This window comes from Entelurus aequoreus, linkage group LG12 (genome assembly GCF_033978785.1).
Source record: "Entelurus aequoreus isolate RoL-2023_Sb linkage group LG12, RoL_Eaeq_v1.1, whole genome shotgun sequence".
Classification (NCBI taxonomy): Eukaryota; Metazoa; Chordata; class Actinopteri; order Syngnathiformes; family Syngnathidae; genus Entelurus; species Entelurus aequoreus.
In genome coordinates, this window is record NC_084742.1 from 15,343,070 (window position 1) to 15,370,533 (window position 27,464).

A 27,464-nucleotide genomic window follows, 5' to 3' on the forward strand; every position below is an offset into this window, starting at 1 on the left:
TATTTACTTCTGCTCCTCTGGAAGGAGAGAATAAACTGTTTAGGGTTTGCTTTACTACAACTTCGCATGATTACGCGCGGACTCGCGAGATCTTGTCAAAGTCTGCGCTATTTTGCTGCATGGCATGACGGAGCAGCAACAGAACAGCGGTGGGGATTGCCTGACTGTGGATGGCGGTGCTGTTCCGTGGCGGCTTTGTTCAGCAGCCGTTCCGCAACCAGTGGAAATCCGGGGCTAGGTGTGTCCCGATACAACTTTTACCTCTTATACGATACCGATATTGGAGCCTTGAGTATAATTTAATTTATTAATCGAATACAAAATTGTCAGGAATTAATACTTACTTTTATTTTGTACTGTGGAATGTTAGAAAAGGCTTGATTAAGGGAAATTAGTCAAACAGAGAACAATGGTAGCTATAAAAAACACTAACTTATTTATTATTGTTTAAAAGTATTATTTATTAGTCTGAAATGGACATATGATGTCTTTAATTCGGATGAAGTAGAGTGTCCACATTAGTTCACAAAATTAAGCTTATGATGTAGTAGGTTGAATGATGCGGACATGTTTGTTACAGGATACTTTCTAATCCGCTTCTGCCCTGGAGACTTTGTATGTGTAAGTAAAATGCAACTATAATTATTTGATACTTGTTTATTCTGCCAAGTGTGGTGTTTTGACTGCAATATTTTTTAATTATTGACTTATTACATATGTCTAGTTTGTGTGCTATTGTGCACTTAGCTGTTGTGTAGGTTCTAGCTCCTAGTAGCCTATAACCTACCATAACTGGCAGTCCAACTTTACACAAGAAAACGCGCAAACTCCTTGTATCAGAGCTTATACATTCAAGCCAACATAGTGTGATTCTTGTTGATTCTTGGATCGAGACACCCTTTTCATCACAGTGCTTCAAACATACACAAACCATCCATAATTTCATTTTAATAACCCAAATGGAGCTATCATGTTTTTATTTTTGTCATTAAGAATGTACATGTTGTAATTTTTGTCATTAAATTAAATTATGTTTTGTCTCACTTTGCTATTTTGTCTATTTTCCAAGATGTGGAAGACATTTGCCAGTTCATGCTTTTAGCAGATTAAAGATTTTAACTCAAATATTGTTAGGCCTTAAGACTATGAAAGTATGGCTACTCTGTCAAACAGCTCAAATAAAAGTGTAAAACGCTGTATTTCTCTACAAACTAAGTTCAGATTGAGGTTGTTTCTGGAAGTGAACACTTCCCACACAGTGTAGCTTGAAACACACGTGCAGTGGACCAACATTCGAGACTGTTACGTAATATCAGAAGTGTAGGCAGGAAAGCATATGCATGCATAAAGGTACATTCAAACAGCATCCCTCAGAAGACATTTTGACAACTGTGACACCACAAAGAAAGGACAGACCCAGAAGATTACAAAAAGTGACCGCAACTGCATGCAAGATAAAGAGCAAACACAAAAAGATAGTGTGACAGGTCTGTTCTTTACCTTCACTATCTGACATGGGGCCCTGAAGATCATCCAGCAGCACATACCCTCTACCCCTGCTTGCTTCCTCCCTCATATGCTGCTGCTGCTGCTGTGAGTCCTGCAACGACAGGCAAGAACCATACTGGTCCCTGGAGTCGGCCGAGATGGGCGGCAGAGGTCCCGCTGAAGCACGAGCCATGCCCATAGGCTGCCCAACGGGGCTCAGTGGACTTTCTTCCTCAGAGTTCTGCGCCACGATGGGTATTCTCCCTCGCCCGCTTTGCACGATAGGCAGGCTGGTGGGTTTGGTGCGACCGGAGGGTGTTTGGAAACTTGGCCCTTCTGAGGAGGCTTCGCCGTCACCTTTGAGTCTCAGTGAGGAGCTGGAAGGGTCTCTTTTGATGGACAAGTCCAGGCCATAGCAGGACGTAGGCCTAGATGAAGGTCTCGAACGACTACCACTGGGATAAGCAGAGTCTAAGCCCATGCTCTGGCCCAGGTTTAGCGAACCAGCCAAGTTAGCTCCCAAAGTAGAGCCTAAGTATTTTTGCTGCTCTGCGATATTCTTACGAAGGCCAAAGGTAATCTCATCCTGCATGAGTCGGCTGGATCTTGGGGAGCCACTAGTAGAACCCAAATAGCTGGTATAATCCATATCCAGACCTCTGCTCTCAGTAATAGAGGAATACTTGGTGGAGGTATTCGGCTCTAATGGAGTCTTGTGTTTTTGGTACAACATTGACGCTGGAAGTTGTTTAGCCGCCTGCTTCTCCAGAGTCAATCGACTGATGCTGTACTTATCCGTCTTTGGATAGTGTCTTTGAGAGTAACTGGAGACACCAGAGCTTGGGGTATAGTAGTGTTGGGAGAGACCTGTCAGTGGGTCCAAGCTCTCTGTCCCACTTGTGCTTCTCCTGAATTCTTGCTTGAGCTGCTGCTTTAGGAGCTTCAGCTCATAGGGTTCCTCCATTGGATCATCTTCATCCGGGGTTTTTCCATACGTATGCAGCCTGGAGCTGGACCCGAGATAGTCAGTTGATCCAAGGTCAGCAGCGCTCCGTTGCAGCAGCTTCTCTGCTTTGGCCAGCTCTCTTTCAGCAAGACTATACGATGCAGAAAGACCGGTGGAGCTCTTAGCTAACTCTGCAGCATCTTCCAGTAGCAGGTAGCTCCTTGGTGTGTGGTGATCAAGGTCGCTGTAGTAGGAATCAGACACAGTTGACATGGGGCTACCTGCTATACTTCCTACCTCCAAGGCTCTGAGGTCCAGGTGGTTACCATATTTGTCATATTTCACACCGAGGTAAGACGACGATGTGGGATCAGGCTGGCGGCTGATGACGTCATATTTGGTGGCATCTAGTTCTGAGAGTAGAGCAGCTTGTCTGGCAGCTTTCTGCTGCAGCAGGAGCATCTGATGGTAACTTTGCTGCTGGGAGCTGGTGAGTGAGGGCACAGATGAGTAGATGGAATGAGACTGGTAGGACTGGGGGGTCTGGTAGAGTGACTGCTGGAATTGGCCTTGAGAGTATTGGTACTGTGCGTATTTTCCATATTCATGTTTGGTTTGAGGTGGAACAAAGTCGTCCAATTCTGATTGAGGTGCCGTTCTTGGACGTTCAAGACCATGGGTGTCTAATTCCTCATCTTCATCGTCTCCATGTGCACCTCTTGCCTCTCGGATGTTGCTGACCTCACTATCCGACATATAATCTCTGTCTTCAGCCACACTCTGTAAATAAGCCCTCTCTCGCTTTTCCCGCTCCTTCAGCAGGACGTCTTTCCTCCGATTAATGCCCATCTCTAAGTACCTCAGTTTGGCATCAATCTCTTTCTCCTCCTCGTCCAGCTCTGCCTGTTTTTTACGGAGTTTGGACGACTCGCGCTCCACCATATTGAGCTCACGATCTATGTCTTGCAGGATCTTGGCGCGTGCCATGTTTGAATTGCGGCACATTCTTCGGCGAGCAGAACCGGTACTATATGCTGTCTGTCCACTGGCTGTGGACTCATCCTCTGAGGGAGGGTTGGGAAGAGTCCTTTTCACTTTCTTTTGAGTGCCGGTCGGTGTGCCACCTGAGCCTTTCTCCTGCAAAACAATCACATATTTATGTTATTTTAATACATTATGTACTGTATACAGATAGTCAAATGAATCTAACAATCAAATTGTCCTCACAGTTTCACTATACTGGTTACCAGATGTTATCCTGTCTTCTCCTGTTGGACTCATGGGTTTGGGGTCAGACATAGATCTCTGCATGGGCTTTGGCCCCCTTGGACTTCCTGGAGAGACATTTAATGGGTCTATGCTTCCCTTTAGCTTCTGAGGACTTTTATCACCCAGTGATTTATCATAAGATACAAACTCAAGTGATTTGCTGGGTGAAATGCAGGGTGATAAGGGAGAGTAGAGCACATTGGGGGATTTAGGTGGTGCTTGAAGCATGGATGACTCAGCTTTGAGGTTAGAAAGACCGATCTCCAAGGGTGTGAGTTGTTTCTTCGGTGAGATCCTTTCAGAGTCAGAGAGTTCCATTCTTGTGTCCATTATGATGTTTCCATCGGTGTCTGTTTGTATAGAAATCTCAGTGTGGGCTTGAAGAGATATCTCAGACTGACCTGCCCTATCTCCCCTGGCAGTACGTGGTCTGTTCTGTCGGCTTCTCTGAGACTCCCATTCCTCTTGATCCTCATCATCAGTCTGCACACAACTGTCAACACTCTTTTTGGTGCTCTTCTTTTTCCTTCCTGACGTGTATGCTTTGTTTAGTGTCTCATCCTCTTCATCTGTTTGGCAACCACTGTCTGTGATCTTTCGCGACAGCACTGTGCCATCAGGACCCAAGACAACAGCCTCTTGGATGCCGTTTCCTAGCATGTCTCCACCTGGATACATCTGACGAAGCTTTTGCTCTTCCAGCTGCATACGGAGTTGTTCTTGGAGTCTTTGAATTTGCTCAAGCTGCTGCTGTTGCTGAGCATAGGTTTCTTTTTGCATCATTAGGTGAGCTTGCCTTTCATCTTCCTGCTGAGTCAATATCTGCTGCTTCATGACCTGCAGCTCTTCCAGCTCCTTCTGCACCAGCAGCTGCTCTTGCTCACGAAAACGTTGAATCTCCTGGCGCTCCCATTCCAGGTCCTCAGCAAGGCGCTGCTGCTTGAGTTTCTCCATTTCTAGCCTTTCACGCTCTGCTTGATACTGACCATCTCCGGGAACCATGGGTGAGGAAAGAGCCTCCAATGAGGCAGCGATGGCCTCAAGGGATGCATCCGTATAAGTGTCAAGGGTTAAAGAGGTTGTTGCTTTGGTGACAGAATTAACACTAGTATCCACTTTAGTTAGCTCGAGATTGAGAGGGGTGTCGCCTTGCTCTGTGGCTGTAGTAATGGAGACAGTAGACAGGAAACTGTGGGATCGTGTCAATGGCAAACTCTGCAGGTTCGACAGCGAAGGCATGGTATCGCTGGTATGTATACTCGATTGACTGTTGTACGACGTGCAAAATATGGACCCTGGTTGAGTGGTTATTGCATATGTAGATGGAATTGGTGCAGCAACAGATGAATAAACCACCCCATTTGATGACCTCAAGACACTACTTGTACCAAAGAGAGTCCCAACACCACTTGTTACTCTGGCTTGGGAATAAGGAGGGATTGTCATTCCTGCGTAAATCCCTTTCTTGGAGTAGTCAACTGCTTCACCTGTTAGGAATAATCATTAAAAATAACATTAGTTGAGACCCTGAAATTCAGTTGGAGAAGTATATGAAGTGAGCAATCTCTTACCGAAATCATAAAGTGATGGAAAAAAGGGTGAAAAAAGCTCCCAAAGTATAAACAATGTATACAGAAAGAGCATGCAGGCACAAAAAAATCACAACAAAATGACAAAAAGAAAAAAAAAATCACTATCATGCAAAAAAAAAAATATATATATATATATATATATATATAAAGCCATGTTAGCCATGGATCAGGGGTAGCAGTTCAAAATGACATTTAAGTGACAGGTCGGCAATGTCACAGCACTGACCTGCATCAGACATCTTTGTAGAGGAAAGATCTACCGCACCGTCTGTGGTGCCACTGAAATTATAGCTGTTCTTACTCTTGTAAAAGAACAGGCCAGCCTCTGCCAGATTGGTGTCTGACATTGATGGTTTGATGCCGCCAAAGCCCCTCATGCCATAGGGCGAGCGGTCATACTGGTAGTGGTCATCACGATATCCAAAACGGTCTTCGGGCAAAGGTGTTGTGGGCTGCTGTGCGGTGCAGCTCCCTGCAAAGGGAAGCTTGTACACAACGTCACAGCATACTGCTCTTTTCCCTGCGGTTAGATCAACTGGCTTGCCGTCGTCTACTGCAATCACCGCTGTGACGACCTCGGTAGAAGCGGCATCCATTGATACTACGGTATTGAATGGTTTTGCAGTGCTCAAGTCGACAGCTCCTGCTATTGATGTTGTGCCTGCCGTTAGTCCATTAGCAACACAACCAGCAATAGAGTTGAGTTCAGAGATTACAGGTGGTGTTTGGAAGGTTCCACCACCTGTACTAGATCCAACTGTGAGATTAATTGGGATCTCACCAGAATGAGCGGGAGGTTGAGAGTCCACGGAGCGGTACACAATTTGTGAGACTGGTTCGAATACTTTGTTTTTTGTTAGCTGTAGGGGAATTGAAGATGCTTGAGAGGTTTCTAAATTATCACACCTCTGGATGGTGGCAGCGCAGGTCACAATGGTGATGCTATCAGTCATGATTGAGACAGTGGAGGATTCAGTGCTCAGGTTGACAACAGGCGACTGCACTGCACTGCTCTGGCGACTGGCATCAGCAGCAAAAGACTGGCGTCTTGAGTCTGGGCCAGAAGACAAATCTACTCCGCTCATGTCCGACTCTGCGTCCACCTTCATAGTCCTCAAATCAACTACGTCAGCAGGCAAGACTATCTGTCCATTCTGCGCAAGCAATGGCGTCTTGTGTTTTTCTAGTGAAATCGGTACTCCGTTTGCCCTTGGAGCTGGCACAGGTGGTGGCGTCCTTTCGTGGACCACCGAGACTGTAGTTCTTTGTACCTCTGTGGTAACCAATTGAGAGATTAGGTTTGGCATTACCACAGGAAGCTGTGCAGAGGCCGACACAGCCTCGATGATGTGGCAAGAGCTCGATACATGTTTTTCTGGGCTACATATCTCTTGGCTTTCAATAGATTCAATGACTCGAGTGTAAGCTAGAGGCATTCTAGTTGTATGAGGAGGGGGTGACTGCTGCGATTGAGCCTGTGTTTGATAATAGCTTTGGTGCTGGGCTTTGTTAGAAGGAGATGTCGGGCCAGGGTCAGATGGGGCTTGAGTTGAAATGCCGTCGACTGGAGAGCTGGGCTGAGAGGGGAGCGTGATGACCACGTATGTATCGCGAAGATTCCTCGCATATCTTGGGGAAGTAGGGGACTTTGGTGAGGGTTGGATTGGCTTGCTCTCAGATGAGGGACTGAGATTCAAAGCTATGTCAGAGGAGCACGTGGTCAGCATGGTCGGTCTAGGTGGATGTGGAGCAAGTGCAGGTGAGGGGGACTGCGAGGAAGGTTTCGGTGCAATTGGTGGTTTGACATGTACTGGCCTGGTGCCTTCCCCAATCCCAGAAGGAATGGAGGGCTTTGGGGGAACAGGAGGTGGAACATGAGGTTTGTATGTCGGTGTAAATGATTGTTTAGCTTGTGAAGTCGTGGTAGCAGTCTCTGGCCTTGCTTGAGTGGCTAAAGCCTGAGGAGGGAGTGGAACTGGAGGTTTCCTGGGAAACACTGTAGGTTTTTGTGGTGTAGGAGGAGGCAGTGGTGGTTCAACATCTGCTTTTTCCTGAGAACTAGCCCGACGCAGGACATTTGGTTTAGGGGGAACAGGTGGTGCAGTTGTAATGATGCTAGGAGTACCCTGTGCATACTGGGGGACTGTGGGCAAGGTGGTCACACTTGCAGTAACAGGGTCCAATATCATTGAAATTGGACTTGACAGGTCAACAATGTCAGTTTGGGATGCTGTAACGGGGGTGTGTGTTTGCTCATCTGAAGGAGGAGTAGTAGTTTCCACAGTCATGTCTGATATAACTTCCTCCCTTTTATTGATACTCTCTTCGTCAGAGGATAACTCTCCTGAGGAACACTGTGTGACTCTTAGGTCTGGGATTGGATAAAGAGCCCTTCTAGATGAGGTGGCATCCATTTCTGACTCTTGTAAAGTCGGACTTGTTCCAGGAGTCAGGACTTTCTTCATGAGTTCCTCGTATGCGGTGTCAGCATCCAACAATGGTTTTTCATCCTTTCCCAGAGTTACTTGACTGATGTTGGATGAAGTATTGTCAGCAGGCTGCAAAACAATTTCTGGGTTTGTACTTCCTAATTGTGGTTGCATATTGTGATATTCCTGTTCTAGTTTCATGAATTCCTTCCTTTTCTTCATCATGTCTTCATAAACTTCATCTGGCGATCTCAGCTTTTTCGGCTCAGCGGGAACGCTCATCTTTTCTGTCTCTCCAATGTCACCTGTTGAGTTTTCGACAAACACATAATCTTCAATGAGCACACCTCCGTAAAGAGACTCCTTTCCCGGTTGTAGCTCAATATTTTCAACTGTAGGAGACTTTGCCCTCAGCAATATTTCCTCATACGCTTCATCAGCAGATCTAAGAGGTTTTTTCGTTTTATCTGTGTTTAGATCTTCCGTTGGAGAGTGAAGGGATACAGACATAGGTAATTTATATGTTTTCTGGACTGCTGCAATCTTTGCAGGGTGGATTTCAAACCCTTCAGGGTCTGATTCAATACTAGGGGAGAAATCCGAGCAGGAGGAGCGCCTAATTTCCTCCATCTCAGCCTCTTGCCTCAGTTCTTCCGTTGGCGAAGCATCTTCAATTGGTGAAAGGTTGCTTGGGGGCGTCTTCGAACGGTCACGCCTCCTCTGGCCTCGAACCTCCTCTTTGTCTTTTTTGGATTTTTTACCAGATCCCCTTTGTTTTTCCTGCTCCCTGAGTAGCTCTTCTTCTTCACGCATCTCTTCTTCTTCAGACGAGTCTTCAATAGTAGGCAGCATCTGTCCAGGCTGTCTGTGTTTGGCTTTTCTATGTTGCCTGCTCTCACCAGAGCGGACATAGCTGGGACTGCTGCTGTCGCTGTCTTCGTCCAGTGAAGACACAGATGTTGGGGACGTCCCGGGTGTAAAGCTGGACGCATGTAGACTTGATGACCCCTCTCCTTTGGATCGATCGTCTGGTGAATCCGTAAGACATTCCATCTCAAGTTCTAGCTCAACATTAGTTATACACACAGGGCTGCTGCTTGTATTCAGCTCCATTGTTGGAAATAAACGAACTGCAGTGGCAGGATGACATTCCTCTTCTTTTATCTCTGCTGCCTCCACTACTTGAGCTTTCTTCAGAGAGCTCTGCAGTTCTTCATCTTCGTCATCATTTGGACATATAGAGTTCTTCTTGGTTAGCCTTTTGCCTTTTCCTGATGCACTCCTCTCCAAAGGAGCAGTTTTCTTACGCTCCACTTTTTTCCTCTCATCCTCTCTGATTTTTTGCTTTATTGGGTTCTCCTCATCAGACGGTGAGGCGTCCTCATTTTCACTCATTTCTATGATCTGTTTGCGGATGAAATCCTCGTCATCGCCCGATATTGGGCTTTCTTTTCCAAAGCTTTCGCTGCTATCATCCAGAGAATCCGCCTTGACGTCCAGCGGTACGAGGAGCTTTTTCTTTGCGTTGGTTTTGCCAAGTTCTCTGTCATCTTCTGAGCAAGGGGAGTCAGGTGACAGAAGAAGGACCTCTAATTTACGTCTGGTCTTTAATGTGTCCGTTTGATTGTCACCCTTTGCTTGTGCCTCAAGAATGGGTAGAACGGTGCTTTCTAGCTTTGCCAGGTCTGAGGGGCTGGTAGCACTGCACTCATTGGTGGCCCTTTCTCTTTCTGCGGGCTCCTTCAGGGTCCCAATCTTCTTGACCTGTTGGATTTAACAAATATATTAACAAACTTAATTTCAGTTGAACTGTTTGGTAAAATATAGCCAGAATAAAGCACACAATTGTGAAAGAACCACTACATTTTTCTCAACTTAAGCGAAATACTATGGTCACCTCATGCATTGCATCTTCTTCACACTGCTTTCCCTGAAGTTCAGTTTGGCCCACCTTTTTCTCCATCAAACTAGCGTCTTCAGTGTTCTGCTCACAATCTACAAAGTCTACAATATGGGGTTTTGCTACAGGGGCTAAATCTACTAATATAGAAGCATTGCTATTCTCAACACATGCATCTAACACTTTGTTGTTCTGTGATGTGACGTTCTTCCCTGCTTCAATCTCTGCTGTGCCATCTTTGGCGCCGACTACGTTTGCCTCAGATACTGAAATAGATTCCTGAATATTGCTTGTGGCAGGTAATGAGCCAACACTGTTTTTGTTTGCGTCACTCTCAAAGGCAGAGTGTTTTTCCACTATGTCGAGTGCTTCCTTCTGATTTCGTGTAACATTTTCACCGATACTGTTTGTATCTGGGATTACTTTCTCCTCGAGGGTTTTATCGCTGACGTGCATCTGACTAATGACAGCTGAGGGAGAAAGTAAGACCTCACTCTGAATTGACTCTTTGGTTCTGACCTTTTCACAATCTTTAGAATTTGGAACCACAGCTTTTTTAGAATCATCATGCTCTTTTAGCAAAACATCGCCATCTTTCTCTGTCTCTGTTGACATCTCTGGGGGTGAAGCTGTTTGAACAAGGCTCTCTTGAGCAGAAGGTAGCTTGTGATTTGTTTCTTGCTCTACCTCTTGAAGCACAGCCTCATTTTGAGTGTCATTATTATTGTTTCCTGGTACTGTTTCAGCAGAAACCAGCTCATTAAGAAGTTTCTGCTCAATTGCCTTTATCTTGTCAGTTTGTTCAACAGGACTTATTTGATCAGCTTTCTCCTCGCCGGCTGCCTCAGAGACTTTTTTTTTATTTACCTCTTCAAAGTCATCACACTTTATCTCAACAGCTGCCTTCTCATTCTTTCCTTCCTTCTCCTTTTTAGTATTTGTTTCTTCTATGAAAGTGTCCATTACTGTCTCCAACTCAGCTGACTTTTCCGCACCGCCTTGGACAGATACTTCCGGATCAGCAGCTATAGTCAGTGGTGCATTTTCAACAACAGTAGTGTCATTTTGAGAAACAGGAAGTAACTTATTTTCGAGCTCCTGCTGTTTTTCTACAAATCCTAATTGATCAGCCTGACTCGTCTCTGCTTGATTACTGATCGATTCTATGTGTTTTGATGGATCAGACTCTGTTTCCTGCATCTCATGTTTAGCAGGCTCAGATTTAGCTAACAGAGGTGCATTCGCAAGAAAGTCAGCAGGAGCATCCTCTTTGCTTGGTGGCGCCTCTACAATTGGCTCAGGTTCTGCGCTGAGTTCACCTGTATTGTCAACACTTCCAGCCTCAGCTTTTTGAGTGATATTTGTACAGTCTATGTTCAAAGCAGAATCCACCATCTCATCTATAGGAGGCACCTCACTTAAATCCACCACTTCGTTTTGGAGTTGTTTTGTTGTTTTTGAATCCAATTGAGGTGGCTCTAGTTGATTAGTTTCGCTACCGGTCAAGTCACTCTGGCCTATAGAGAGATTTGTGTCTTTTTCTACCTTTGCAGGTGTCGTTGCCTCATTAATACTTGAATCAGGGACCTCAGAAAAGTTCTCCATCACCTCTTCAGTGGAACTTGGATTTCCCTCAGCTGCTGCTGTTTCACTATCATTCTGTGTCTTTAATTCATCTACAGGGACTGCTATGTCTGAGTTCAAATTACTTTTCTCAACTACTGGGATTGCCTTGGCAGTATTTTTCTTAGCATCAGATTTTTCAATGTCATAGCCCTGTTGCTGCTGTTCTTTAATTTCAGGTACAATAGAAGCTACAGCCTCGGAGATGTCAGCTTCGGCTGATAGTGATCGGTCTAACATTTTTTCTTGGTTAACAGAGAGTAGTTTGTTGTGGTCATGCAATATCAGCTCAGGTGTAGCTTCTACCTTAGTCTCAGGGGCTGGCGGGGTTTGGTCTTCTACTACGGGTTTGCTAACTACAGCAGCAGGGGCAGAGGTGGAGGAGGGATCGGAAGTGATAGTAGGTGGTAGCTTCTTTAGGGAAGTCATCGCCAGTGGTAGCACATCATCCAACTGATTGGCTCTTCTTGTTTGACAGTTGAGGCAAAGCCATTCTTTCTGAAATGACAATGAGTGAAACAATTGGTTAGTTATTCAAATACATTATATATTATGAATATTACAAATTATGTATTACATAGAAAGGATGTTGCGGTCCTATATGGTCTTGCATCTAAACTTCCCCATAGAAGCGCACTGATACAAACACTCCTGCAGTAAGTTTACTTGTCATTTATAAAAGGTCACTAAGGTAGGCTATAGAGCTAGCAGGTACGCAACAGCCAAGCACACATTAGCAAACAAGCTAGACATACGCAATACGTGTCTTTGGTTAAACAATATTGCAGTCTAAAACATCACATTTGTCAATATAAACAAGTAATAAATAATTATAGTTGCATATGAATTACACATACAAATTCTCCAAAGCAGAAGCGCATTCCAAAGTATCCAGTAACAAAGGTTTCTGCATCATTCAACTAATTGCATCAAGGGATTAATATAATGAATTATTGTGGCCAATAGAAGTCGCCAAATAAAAAAAATACTATTCCACTTCAAAATAAAGACAGCATAAGTCCATCCCAGACAGTTAATAATAAATAGGTTGGTGTTTTTAATGCTTACCGTTGATATCTGTTTGACAAATTTCACTTGATTTCAACTTTGCACATGACAAAATAACAAAAGTATGTATGATTCCTGCTGATTGATCGTATCGCATTAATATTGGCCAATACTCAAGGCTCCAATGTCGGAATGAGTATAACAACATAAGTAATCAGATTATCCTATTCCAGTATTAAATCTCAAATTTGAACTAACTGAATGTGAAACAGCATCCTAGAATGAACTGTGCATGTTTTCTGAGCCGCCACTGTAAACCATGTTTTGTTTCAGCAGTATCGTGGCATGCCTTGAAGCTATTCATATCTTCCTGATTTAAAGCTACACATGGCTTCTTCTTCAAGGCTGAGAACATTCAACAAACATGTCTCATTCTGCAGGTTGGATGAATCACAAAAGTCTTTTTTTTTTAAAAATGGGCAACCTGCAAGGACACTTTGGAGCGTCGCATGCGCCTGGTGACAACACCCACAGGGAGCTGCTGACGGTAGTGATGACACACAGACAGCCTGATAAGAACCATGATGCCTCGATAAAAAGAATGACAAGTCCTTCTATCGACCCAATCTTGGTGAACTGATTAGTAACAGGTCAGGCAGAGTTCCCCACTAATCACAGCCCAACTAAGGACACTAGTTCTAAAAAGACCTGAGTCACAACCTTCTTTAAAATATAGTGAAGTTCTGTGTCGCTCTTTGATGAAAACAAGGGATCCAATGTGGGATTTACACGTCTAAATTTAGACAAGAGGCAGGCACACAAAGAGAGAGGAAAGATGAGGATCTCCGAGAGCCAGATAGATGAAGAATTGAGAGGAATGTGTGAAAAGAGGTCATCGCGATGGATAGATAGGACAGAGGCTATAAGGTGAAAAGTCGACCAAACTTAATGGTTGTTTGGGTGACTCATGCACTCAATATTATCTCGCTACTCATCTGCAAATCGATGGCGTTTTCGGTTAGGAGCGAGTGTCAGTTCACCTAAAGGGACTGTAAAATGTTACTAGCCGAATCATCTTTACTGTGTCCTTACTGCTAAAATCCTTATCCTCTCTTACGCTCATTGGTGAGTCGCCGCTGGCTGGGAAACACTACTGTACACCATGAGCCAAAAAAGATCTTTGCGCTAGTAAATATTCCAAATTTATTGACGGTGCTGTCCGCTGAGTTAATGCAATTCGTGGTTGATTGATGAGAGTCAAACGTTACGAGAGAGGTGATTGGAATAAATGCCTTGTGGTGTGTAAAACTACACTATAAAACAGCTTTGTAACTGACATGGAATGGCCATAATCTCTTCATAAAGGTTGCTCAAAAGGATTTAATAAAAAATTGGGGTGAGCGTACCGATCTAGATATTGATAGTATCAGTACCAAGGTGGGTTTTGAAAAATCTGATTGATACTAGCGTGATGGGATCGATACTTTATTTGTCTGTATGCCCAGCATATTACTTGCTTTTCCTCAGAGTTTATGCAACAACACCGTCTCTTCTAGTCTGTTAGTGCAAACTCTGCATCTCTCTCTACTGCTCACTCAGGCCCACTTTGCCCCATCCTGCTCCACTTTTTTCAGGAGTATCTGCCAAAAACAAAAGTTATTTAAGTAGTTTTGTTAACATTCTTATATTTAATTTTTTGTTAAATTAGGGAAGGGATTCATGGGTGGATTTTGTCTGAGAGGAAGGTGGGGGGCTAATCATTTTGCAATTCAGTCTTGTGAAAATGATGGAAATAACCATACAACATAGCAACTGACGCTGTCGTCACAGTTGGAATTACCACAAAACACATTTTAAGATATTTAACACTCTACTGCCATCTGGCGGCTAAAGTGGATAGTGCACCCCACGCCCCCATTTCGTCACGTTTCATACGTCAGGTAAACGCAGCGAATGGGGCCATATGAATCCCCCTCCTACTGTATATTGTTGTAGTTTTGTACACCCTGGACAAGTCGCCAACACAGAGAGACAGCCAACATTCACACTCACGTTCACACACTAGGGCCAATTTAGTGTTGCCAATCAACCTATCCCCAGGTGCATGTCTTTGGAGGTGGGAGGAAGCCGGAGTACCCGGAGGGAACCCACGCAGTCACGGGGACAACACGCAAACTCCACACAGAAAGACGTGGAACCCAGGACCTTCGTATTGTGAAGCACACGCACTAACCCCTGTCCCACCGTGCACCATGCTGCCCTCAATGTAGTTCAACATAATACAAATTATTTTTATTAATTTAATACCAAGACATTGTTTTATATTGTTGCATTAAAAGTCACAGAAACTAGTGTGTAGCATGCTTAGCCATTTATTTTCCTCAAGTCCTCCAGTGACAATGATACTTGAAAGAAACTTAGTTTATTTTCCGCCATGGTGGTGAGGATCAGTATCTTAGAAGCCGCTTCCCACTGTGGATAGACAACGTGTTTGTTGGAGCTTGCTCCCAAAGTGAAACCGGTGTTCTGGCTACACTCCTGCATTTTGTAACAAGGAATATGGAAATGTAATTGTGTCTCCCTAAGCGTGTATCACTTTTGAAAGAATCTTCCAGGTGAGTAGAATTTTTAGCATATAAACACTGGGACACAGCTGCCGTAAAGATAGGCTAGGCTCAGTTGCTCATCGGCCGATTGCAGAAATTAGTTTTTTAGGGACTGCAGTGTCACGGACAAAGAAAGTGCTGTCCCCCCCGGTCCGGTACACTAGCTATAGGCAAATTCACAAAAGTATTCAATGATTATAATGTTATGAAGGGGTTTGTTTACAGAGCGGCCAGCCTGAAACGCGATTGTCAGGGACAGACACGGAAGCAGATTTTACAACAATGTTCAGCAGAAAAGTGATATTATATCAGATTGTAGGTTGTTTTTTTACCCTTTGCGTTCATATATTTGCCGTGTTTCTTGCATTTTTGTTGCCCATTGCTTGATTGTAAAAGATGTCGATCGAGGATGTGGTCTAAGAAGTGAAAGAAGAGCAACGTTCATATGTTGTCAATCATTGGTGTTTTATCGTTCATAGTTAATATTGTAAATATCACATTCTTTATTTTCATATACATTATATTGTGGGTGTTTCACTCAGTAAAAAATGTTTTTTTGAGGTTGTCTTTTATAAAGTTTTTAGCATTCAATCAGACATTATTGTGAGTTTTTGTACTCGTGTGCCTGGAAAAGGGGACCAAAGCACACATACTGTAGAGCAGATTTTTACAACTATATATCTACATAGATATATAGTACACACATACACACCGTTGCCCAGGCCTGTTGTAGAGTCCCGTTAGGCTACTGTTTATTTACCTGCATCAGTGCAAATTTGGGCGTATTTTGAAAGGTGTGGAGGCAAATATATAAGCGATCATGAAAAAAATATTCAAAATGGGATGGAGTGGACTTAAACACTCTGAAGACAAATGTTTTTTGAAGGATTTAAACCATTCATCATTACCAAGGCGTTACTGCTCGCTACAACTTCACTTCATTTGATTCTCACAAAGATTTAGAGAAGAAAAGATTGAAGGCACATCATGTCTTTATATCTGTGGGGTCCACAAATTAATCACTTATTGGTGAAAGACAATGTTGGACTTATTTGTGCATTGCTCAGTAAGTTTTTGATTGACATAAAAAGTGCCGTGCTGCTGTGATCATTAACGCTAATGAGAAAAAGGACGTGTTTGTTTGCAGTTTATTTCCTGCTATAAATATTAGTCTCATCTACAAGTCATTTCTGCAGTTCTTTTTATGATGTGAATTATATTTTGTCTCTTTATTTAGTTAAAGACGTCAAAGTTGTTCAGCAATGTTTGCTCGTTATATTAAGAGTCAGTATGCTGTTGAGTCTACGAGATATTTATTCATCTACTTTATTAATACTATTAGGGATATTTTCTTGATACTAACGAAAATCACCAAAAATGTTATAATGTGGTCATCCGTCTCGAATAAAGCACTAATTGGCTTTCTTGCACAACAACAACTAAGCTTTTAGTTTCTGCCATTAAAATCTACAACACAAATAAGGTGGATAGGACCAACAATCACAATATGTATTACTAGGACTTCACATGACATTATTTTATTTGCACAACCATGTCTTCGTAGTTATAGTCAGGTATAGCAACTACAAAAAACACGAAATAATGCTATCTATTGTCTTTTCTTTACGTTTAGTTTTGTCATTCAACACTACTAATGTAGAAGAGAAACATTAAACGTTTATCAAACAAATCGAATGTTTAAACAAACATTTTACAAAGTGATTGTTGCAGACTTGAGCATGGAATGATGCAAGTGATATTTTTAAGAGACATTTACTTTTAGGCACTTTTGTTTTTTTCCCTGAATTTATTACATATATAAACCACTTATTTGGGGACTCTATGAAATGTCTTTCCTATCTCTCTATTTGAATGACTGGAACACCCAAGAACAGAAAAGGAATACAGCATTTTCTGATCAAACTCTACACTCACTCTCACTTGTTTTAATGCTACTCTCAAGCTGCTTAATCATCATGTGAATTAAGTCACAAAGAAGAAAAACGGATGTGACCTCAAATGCAACCCAGCAATGTTGTATTATTTCCTGTCCAGCTCTCTTATTTGTTATTCATCTTCCTGTTTGCCTCCATTTGCTACCACATCTCTAGTCTGAGCGCTGGCTCAGTCACCTGTCCCTGATTACTAATCAGGTTACACCTGTCCCTGATTAGCAATCATAGAAAACCTGTCCCTGGATCATTTTGCTTTGTACCTCAATGCTGTACTTTTGCTAGCATTGCGCTTCATACAGCTGTTTTCCATTTGTGCACTTCCTAGCTGCACATCTTTTTTTTTGTGTTACCTGTGTTTCCGTAATAAAGAGGGCTACTTTTCTGCACTTGCCTGCCATCTCTGCTTCCTGCGGTCCATACATACACCGAAACATAACAAAAACCAACACAATGTAGTTTAATCAATTATTCTTAATATTATTCTTTATTAATTAAAGTATTGTTATTACCCCAGGGCTTTAGCACACTCTAAATGTTACCATATCTTTCAAGACATGTGTTCATACGTTCATTAAACACCATGTAGAAAATGCAAGGGTCAACGGCCATTGTAGTTTTTAGGTCCCATTTCTTTTTTAAAGAAAATTGGTCTGGTTCCATTTTTACTTTGTTTTTTCTAATTAAAAAACATGTTGATTTGTTTGTAGAAGGTGTTGCTGGCCAATAAAAAGCAAGCTGCGGGCCCCAACTGGCCCTCGGGCCACACTTTGGACACCCCTGATATAGAGTATCACAATGTAAAAAGAAGGAATAGAATGAAAAGAAGAAAAATATTGATTGAAAACCGTCTTTAAAATCAAACGGGCTGTTCCATCAGTTCACCAAAAGTTTAAAACCAGCGCATTAAAAAGTCGTAATCCAGATGACAAAATCTGTCTTTTATGTCATTCACACTGTAATGAAGTCCTGATGGCAAAGGCAAAAAAAAGCTTTCTGTTTTTGCACCTGGCAGGATTATTGAGCTGCTCCAGCAGGTGCTGTGGAAGTGACTCGGAGGTATTTGAGTCACGAGCGCTAAAGGCTAATGGAAAAGATGGTCCTTCACGGTGCACACTGCTCGGCTCCCATATCCTTCCTGACACCCTGCACTGAGCTCAAACCCTCCACCCCCTCCTTGCCTTTGAGACTCATTTTTCATTTCATATCATCTCTCTCCTCCACATGAGCGTCAGCCCTCCTCCACTACGCGTCAGCATCCTATTCGCCGTTACTGCACACCATCCAGTCAACTGTTTTTTGGACTACTATTGAAAACGTGACTAATACCTGCCAGTTTTTCACTCACACTGCAGTTTTTTTTACTGAAGGATTCGACTTTTACTCTGGGAGAACTGCCCCTGCAGTTAAGTGCGTTGAGGGGGAGCCAGTCAGGATGTAAATACTACAGCCTGTGCTAACCGAACGTGACGAGAGCCAAAATGTGCGTGTGTTGTAAAAATCTGGCCACTGTCTTGTCTACACCAGCGCTCTTGTCCACAGTACCGAGGGTTCCAACCTGCTAGAAACGTGCAGGCTTTTATTAAGTTGCAGTTAAATTTACCGTTTGCAACGCTGGCAAATGAGATGTCACACCTCATGAACAAACAGAGATAGCCTCACGTGCACCCACGAATAAAGAGTTAAATATGAATAGAGGGGCACACAAAAGGATGTTTGTTTAATAGCGAGTTTGCCTCGCAATAGCTCGTCTTGTCCGCCTTTGTGGCCATAACTATTTTTATACGCTCGGGCCTCCTGGGCATGTGATGGGAGAGCTGTGAGGCAGCTGCACTGTTTGACGGTGGGGGTTTCTAATGCAAGCAAATATCTGCACTGTATGTAAAATAGGGATGTAACAATATTAAGATTTCATATCACGGTTATCATTATTATCACAGTTTTGTTAAATGTGCTCAAAAAGTACTCATACACAGTATAATCAAGTTTTATAAAAAAAATAATCTAATGTGAAATTGTTACATAGCCAAACAATATACTTTCTTGGCACAATAAATATGTTGTATAATAATATTGTCTGCTGCTTAAGAACCATATTATTTTATTTGAGAAGTTGAATTTTTTTTTTCTTAGGGCCTCAGACAGAATTGTGTTAATGATTATACATAATATTATTGTCTATAAATTATCTCATTCATCCAGGTCATTGTAATCTCAAAAGGATTCAATCGATCGCAATTGGACTGTTTGATTTGTCTTAGAAGACGCCGTCTCATCCGAGTAAGCTTCATATGTTAATCCTCATAGACTTAGATTGTTCAGATCTAGTCTTATACTGGTCCCATCTAGTCTAGTGGCTGGTGCCAATACATATATATATATATATATATATATATATATATATATATATATATATATATTATATATATATATATATATATATATATATAATATTATGTTATCTCAGGGCATTCAGTATAACAATAATGTACTGTATCTTGCTTTCATGTTAGCATTTAAGCTAACTAGTGCTAGCTTGCTTCTCCAGTAAGTGAGCAGTGTCACCGGTGTATCATTATACCGTTTATTGTTACATCCCTAAAGTGAAATATGCATGCTGATTTGTTCTGTAAGCATTTGGTTATTCGTGTTCTACCACAATGGTATTGATGGAGATTAAACACTTGAGCGCAGGATCAAGCCTCAATAGAAATAACAGGATTCCCGTTGCCCTTTAAATCCTTTTAGGAAACCAGGATTAGGCCCACAGCGATGCACACGTGGCGCAGCTCCGTTCATGGACTGCTTCTTTATTTCTCAACTTTTTCTCTGGGAATTATGAAGGTTTTGTTCCCTTTTGACCGCATTTAATGTAGAACAAGTGCAAGCATGGGTTTCTCTGTGACTCATCCCGCGGTCGAGTGGAGCGGCCTACATCAGAATGACAGAGTCGCTATTTCTACGACATAATTACGTTTTGTGCTCAACTGACTGATTGTACCATTCCAGCTCTTCATTAGCAGCAGCGGCTGCAATTACAAAACTTTCTTTGAAACAATTAAGACTTCACACATAATGCTGACTCAATAAAAAAGGTAGACATCCGTGCTTTAATATTCAGATAAAACTAATAGAGGTAAGACTGTGAGATGATTTCCCAAGAGATTGGCAGCAGGATGTCATTTCGAGCTTAACAAAAGGGCCAGGAAGACTCACCAGATTACTAAAGTATCGCCTAAACAGGAAGGTTACACGTGACACCCCGATGGACTTGAAATAAAAGGGAGAAAAACGTATAGATCAGTTGTCTCCATCTTTTTGAGCCTACGGACTGGCTTGCTTTGACGCGACCGCTCAACCGGAAATACTTTTTGGCTTCCCATAACATACTGATGGCCCACCAAAGAGTGCCATCTGTTTTCAGCCTTGCGATGCATGTGAGGCAACACACACAATGTGTGGCAAAAACTGGTGTTTGGTTTCTAAAAGCATAAAAACACTGTATGTTTTAGACCACACACATGCAGACTCTCTCTCTCACACACACACACACACACACACACACACACACACACACACACACACACACACACACACACACACACACACACACACACACACACACACACACACACACACACACACACACACACACACACACACACACACACACACACACACACACACACACACACAGTCCCTCTCAGGGTTAAGTGTCAAGGGCTGAAAGTGCGGTTTGATGGCGAGATGAGCGTTTAAACAAGCCCATTTGTCTTCCCTTGGCCTCAATCTCCAAGGGAGCATCATCTATCAAGGCTGATGCTCTCATGCATGTGGAGATGCATGTTGCTTTTACATGGAGGTGGTACCTCGGTTTTCCTACGCCCCACAATGGGGTTATCGAACAGCCAAACATTGTGCGTAACAAACTAATCCGTCTTCCCGCATATTATCATGCGAAATCGAGTGCCCAAACAAAGAATCCCTTGTGTCGGTATGACTGAAAAATAGAATCAGAAGAAGTTTACGACAGGCGTTTTTTGGCACAGAACAGGGAGGAGAAAAGAAGCGCTTGATTTGTTCACCCTAACCCACCTACAGCACATTATGGGTAATCTCGCCTTTTTGCATTTTTTTTTTTTAATCAGAGCTTTATTTTAATTTTTTCGGATTTATCGGTATGATGTCATAATTTCTTATATCGGCTTGATATTTATCTGTCTGATTTTTATGGTGCACCCATAGTTTGTGTACTATTTATTTACAGAAACAGTCATGTGAAAAATGTGTATATCCCTAAATGACATACATGACACCCCCTATGGTCTAGCATACATATAAGGTGATTTGTCCTGACCAAACGTTTTTCTAAAATGTGATAAATAATTAAATAATATTAATAATGACGGTAGCCCAGGCAAAAAAATAGGGTGCAGGTTTTGACAACGTTCACCCTTTGCTGTGAAGCATTTGAAGAGAACAATAATCAGTTGAGTCACATGACTGAATGAAACAATGAATACATGATGTGTATGCTGTGAGTGTTTCTTACCTCTCCTAAGTGAGGAGTGGGGTTGAATCCACAAAGGTTGCACACACTCTTCTTGCACTCTGTGCAGAGGTTGAAGTTGGGCGCTTCTGATGATCCCACGTTCAGCTCCACGCTACACAAAGGACAGTTTTCCTTAGTTTCGGGTGTCTCGTCAGCTGCCTCTCGCTCCAAAGACAAGGTCCTCTGTGCCTTTTTTAATCTAGCCGGCGGGGTGTCAGGCGCAGAATCCGAATCAGGGGGAGAGCCCGGACCGGAGAAGGGAGAATCTGGCAGGGAGCCAGGGCCCGAGTCTGCTGGCGACCCCGGTGGAGAGTCTGCCGCCTTCTCTTCCTCTCCAGTAACGAGACTGGTGGCCGTGTTCAAGAGGGACGACCCGAATGTGAACATCTGAGAGGCGGCGGCTGGTGGTTTCGCCGCCTCCGACAAACCTCCGAAACCTCCAAACAGCTTCCCAGTCACAGACTCCTCCTGCTTTGGAGCCACTTGAGGCTTGGCTGACTCCATCAATCCACCAAAACCTCCAAACAGTTTACCAGTGACGGACTCAGCTGCTTGTGACGAAGCCGCAGTTGGCTTGGCTGAATCGCTCAAACCTCCAAAACTGATACCTCCTAACCCCCCAAAGAAGCTGGACTCCTGTTTGGCTTTAGCCGGTGATTGCTGCGGACTGGACTTCTGCTGAATAGGGCGGCCAGTCTTGGGGTCAATCTTGGGGGAGCCTCCCAATGAGGAACCCGGGGAAAGCGGTCCTGGAGAGCTTGGGGATTTCTGCCTTGGAGTAGTTGGTGGTGTCAAGCCATGTTCGGTGGTACTTTGCTGCTTGATGAGAAGCTTGCCAGGCTTGCCTGCCGCCTGTTTCTGCGGCGAGGGTGGAGCTGAACCTTGTTTGGGCTTCATTATGCCAGGGGGGTCCATGCCCCCCATGGCTCGCTGCATCTGGCAGTTGAGACATAGCCATTCTTTCCCCTGTGCATCACAGAGAAGATGAAGATGAAGACAAACCTACAAGTAGTAGCAATTAGTCATTCAATCACATTAAAATATGTTTGTTATTTATACTGTTTGAACTTATGTGTAACCACACGGCCCAACCGCCTTTTCTTAATACTTGTTCATAACTAAGGCAAATTCAAAAGTTCAGTGGTACGTCATATTTTGAGCGCCCCATTTTTCGTTTTTGCTGAAAGTTTGCCCTAGTTTTTTGTGTGCAGTCCTGATTATCATACGACCAAACATTGTTTGTAAAAAACTAGTCAAACGCATATGTTTCAGTGGAATCAAGTACCCAAAAAAAGAATCCAACACGTTGGTGACTCAGTTTTCGTGCATTTTTTAATGAGTACGACTGCAAAATAATCCACCATGGGGCAAAAAAAAGTTGCGAGTGCCAGAACTTTGATAAAGAAAGTGAGAAACACAGTTCAATTTAAGAAAGCACTTGCCAATTGAAATGAATTCAAATTAATTAATGTAACATGCCTTTAAAAACACTACTGACTTTTAGATAACATATATTGAAAAACAATACAATAAAATGTAATACAACCAACCACAGTAGTTTTATGAAGTGCCGTATTTCCTTCCTGCTGCTTCCCGATCAAACACACTATGAACAGCTTCTCCATAATTCCATGGATAAATGTCCACCGTTTAGATATTATTTTAATGTCCCTGGCTGGTGTTATCGACTCATTCTGCTTCAGTATGGTGCAGACTGGCAGTGAGACTCTCAAACTGCTTTACCAAGTTAGCTAGCTACATGGTCTGTCATGTTTTTTGTTTTATTTTTTTTAATTCAATGAATATCATCCACTTCATCTACTCAGCACTGTCAAAGTTATGTCCATCTCTAGCTATAAGCTACTACTAGGAAGTAAGTTTGGATGTTTTGGTCGGATCTTCCGAGGTTCACTGAGGCATTCGCTACGCCACCTAGCGGTTGGGAGGCTTGTAACTTAAATTTTTGCTCGTAACAATTAGCAGAGAAACAGCTCGTATCCTGAAAAACTTGTAAGCAGATACACTGGTATCCAAAGGTACCGACATATTTCACATGATGTATTCTTGCATGTAGAACTGTAATATTTATCGCTAAAATGTTTTATGTGTCCCAATTGAATTAAAAATATTTCTTCCGTAAAAATTGCTTCAGTTCAGTTTGCGTACATTTCAGTCTAATTTTGAACGGATTTCATTAAGGATAACGAAAAAAGAGTTACCACTGTACAGTATTTTCATTTTGAAAATAATGGATGAAAATAATATTTTACTTAGGAATAACACACAGTCACCTTACTCGGGTCTAAACACATACAACCAGGCTCTCACTGATGAGAAGTGTTTTGTACAGTACATTACTTTGACATTTTGCTTTTTTTTCTTCTACACGCAGCTACATAACAATAGCGCAACTCAATTTCTTTTTAATTTTGCTGATCAAAAATGTTGGGGATCACTGTTTTTCAGTATGGAAGAGCACTGTGTTTAATGCCCACGTGTGAGAGAAAGTTCCGCCTGTCTGGCTAGCACACTGTCTTCCTGTGGCCACGACATGAGTCACCTCCTTCAACATCCCCCCACATCTCCATATGCTCCCTCTGCTTCTCAAGGTCCCTCACACCCTTGCAGGAGGCTCACGCTGTCGCTTGGCTAATTCAAGATTCAGCTGTTCACAGAAAAAAAAAAGGAGAATAAAAATCTAAAGAAGACTTACCGCTGAGTCCGGGGGGCTGAATCCACACAGGCTGCACACTTGGTTCTTGCACTCGGTGCAGTTGTTGTAATTTGGGGGGTCCTTAGAGCCCGCGTTCAGCTGGGTGGTCTTACACAGTGGACAGAGCCCACCTCCAGGCTTCCCAGCCCCTTGTTGATTCCTGGCTGGCTTTCCAGGATGAGCACCAGGGCCTGCTGGTCCCTGCTGATTGGGTCCAGGTTTCGCAGGTTCTTTTGGCTGTGGAGAACCACCTTGTGTCTGTTTTGTACCCGGACCTGGTGGGCCTTGGCCTTGTCTGGGTCCTTGCTGACCTGGTGGTTCTTGACCTTGTCTGGGTCCTTGCTGACTAGGTGGGCCTTGACTTTGTTTAGGTCCTTGCTGACTAGGTGGGCCTTGACTTTGTTTAGGTCCTTGCTGACCTGGTGGGCCTTGACCCTGTCTGGGTCCTTGCTGATCTGGTGGGCCTTGACCCTGTCTGGGTCCTTGCTGACCAGGTAGGCATTGACCTTGTCTCTGTCCTTGCTGACTAGGTGGGCCTTGATTTTGTTTAGGTCCTTGCTGACCTGGTGGTTCTTGACCTTGTCTGGGTCCTTGCTGACTAGGTGGGCCTTGACTTTGTTTAGGTCCTTGCTGACCTGGTGGTCCTTGACCTTGTCTGGGGCCCTGTTTTCCTGGAGGCCCTTGTCCTGGCTGTCCCTGGCCTTGCCTGAGAGCCTGTCCAGGAGGTCCCTGAGCTGATTTGGGCCCCTGACCTTGTGGTCCTTTCCCTTGCTTAGGCCCCTGACCAGGAGGGCCTTGACCCTGATTCTGTGGTGCCCCTTGCTGTGGCCCCTTTGGACCTGATCCTTGCTGAGGACCCTTGCCTTGTTGTTTCCCTGCCTGGCTGGCTTCAGGTGTAGTTCCTTCCTCCTCATCTCCAAAAAGTCCAAATTTGGGGATGTTGACAGCGTCACCCATTGAGGAGATGGAGGAGGAGACGGAGGAGGTCATGGACGACACAGCGCTGAGGGGGTTGGCCCCACTGAGAAAGCTGGAGCCAAACATGCCGGACGGCTTGGTCTCAGGGTCCTTAGGCTCCTGCCGGAATCGGGACTCAAAGAGGTTGAGGGACGAGGGGCTACGGCCTGTCGAGGGCCTGCCAGGGGGACTCTGGTTGAAGGCGTCTACAGTGCGACTCTTACTGAGGCCTGTCGGAACCCTGGAGGTCTGCTGAGATCGCAGCTGGACACCAGATTCCGACGGTCTGGGAAAGAAGAAAAACAGAAAAGAGTTGAAAAACAGACAACGTTTACTGTTGTGATGCTAACTTGGCTGCATGCTGTTCAGTGTATGTGGAACATATAAAATTGTTCCAATGATAACAATACAGGTTACTTATATAACGTATAGCGAGTGGCTAAAGGCTATTGCTAACAAGGAAGTGAACACTGAGTGTACATCATGCAGATGAAGAAGGGCTAAGCGGAGATGCCTTTGTTAGCTCTGAGACGAGAGGGAGTCAAGTCCGACAGTGCTGTGATGAAAGTGAAACCAAAGAGCTTAAGTTGTTTGAGTTCATTCATTTTATACCAGGGCTGACAAGACATGCTTTGTTACAGTAATATCAAGAGAAATATCGTTATTCATAAGGACAACTGTGATGTTTGCAATCCACTGCGATGTACATAGGGTTCAGCACCATGGACAGAGACAGCATTAATGAGGCTTTCAAATAAGAAAAATCTTCCTTTTAGGAGAAAGAGAGTCGGAGGAGGGAAGTGACATTAACACTGCACTTCTATTTTTAGTCATATTAATATTGATGCACCCCCCACTGCCTCCTCCATTGCTAGCTTTCATACTTGTAACAAACCACCTCTCAATAAAAAGCAACATATTCAAGTGAATAAAGTATATTTGCACAGTGCACATTGTTTGCATTTGCAGCCTTCAAATTCCTCCTGCTCTTGCTCCAGAAACCTTAAAAATGTAATGTGGTGAAAATCATCAGTAAACGAGTATATAATTGGGAACACTATTGTGGTTACAAGCGACCATTTTGTGTAAAAAAAAAACAAGTTAGATTTTTTTGGTTTTTTACCCAGCAGGCGTTTCGACAATTTCTCACAAATACAGGAGGTGTGTCTTCTCCCCTGAGCTCACCACACTGAGACGCTGACATAAACAATTCAGCCATCTGGATGCATATTCTATTATATTGATAGGAGGCTGTGCAAGAATCCAAGCATGCACAATGCATTACAAACAGCGTCGGCACGTAGAGCTAACGCGCAATAACGACAAATAAAGCTGTGCTTAGTCGAGAAAATGCGTTTTTCTGCCTTTCATCTTTACGGATGCTGATGATTAGCCGTGAAAATTGGCGTTAATAATGAGATCACGTCTGGGAGGATGTAAAAAAATGGGCGTGATCTGACTCCCTCTCTGCCACAAACCTTCCATCCACTGACGTAAAGGCAGAGTAATGTTGGAATATTTAATGGCAAAACGTAAAATATGGGAGGAAAAAGCCCTGCCTTCGTGCGGCCGCTGCACCCCCAGGCTGCCTGCCCTGCGCCCTTGACATCACCGCGGCGAGCTGCTTCCGCTGCTCCTCGCTCAGCTCCGCCAGGTCCACCGGAGCTCCGCCGGGGACACGCACGAAACCGCCGGCCCCATCGGGCGCCAGCCCCTCCGGTAGCCCTGACAGCGGGCCTTCGCCGCCTTCCAGGCTCGCCTCGTTCCCCATGACGAGACCCCTCCCGAGTGTGTCCTGGATCGATTCACCGCGACCCGAGCTACCACTAGGAGGGGGTTAGCCCCAAAATGCGCAGCGGAAACGGACTCTGTCGGCGTCTCGGTGCATGTCAGACGGTTATATCCATTTAACGGTTACTTTCCCTGCAGGAGTCCACCGCCTCTTCCTTGTTTTTCTATGCAGCGCATCTCTGCAGTTTTACACACCAGCTACCAGCTCTCCGTGACGGGGGGCGGGTCTCCCTTTCACTCAATGGACACCAACCAATCGCCACTTCCGGATGTTCTTTCAAAATTAAACCCACATTTAGTGACTATCCCGCTCGCTAATAATCAATCAATCAATGTTTATTTATATAGCCCTAAATCACAAGTGTCTCAAAGGGCTGCACAAGCCACAAGGACATCCTCGGTACAGAGCCCACATAAGGGCAAGGAAAACTCACCCCAGTGGGACGTCGGAGTGAATGACTATGAGAAACCTTGGAGAGGACCGCATATTTGGGCTCTCGGAATCACTAATAACCCGGAGTTCTTTGAACGCAGATTTCTTGCCGGGACATATGGTACAATATAATCGGCAAGATAGGCTGGAGCTAGACAGTGTAGTATTTTATACGTAAGTAGTAAAACCTTAAAGTCACATCTTA

At 43.7% G+C, this 27,464-nt stretch overlaps 1 protein-coding gene across 8 annotated transcripts in view; it reads right to left on the reverse strand.

Moving 5' to 3' along the window:
* The window catches only part of pcloa (piccolo presynaptic cytomatrix protein a), a 42,378-nt gene extending 15,354 nt beyond the window's left edge, over nt 1-27,024 (reverse strand). For 2 of the 8 annotated variants that reach the window (XM_062064864.1, XM_062064861.1), the window contains exons 1-7: nt 26,595-27,015; nt 24,079-25,321; nt 21,366-22,331; nt 11,554-11,745; nt 5,522-9,488; nt 3,662-5,190; nt 1,501-3,571 (exon numbers count right to left, since the gene is read on the reverse strand). In XM_062064864.1, the coding sequence (XP_061920848.1) occupies nt 1,501-3,571; nt 3,662-5,190; nt 5,522-9,488; nt 11,554-11,745; nt 21,366-22,331; nt 24,079-25,321; nt 26,595-26,806 (10,180 nt within the window). In that variant the 5' untranslated portion in view covers nt 26,807-27,015. The other 6 variants (XM_062064868.1, XM_062064865.1, XM_062064862.1 and 3 more) reach the window with 5 other exon arrangements.
* Between the last annotated feature and the right edge of the window lie 440 nt (nt 27,025-27,464).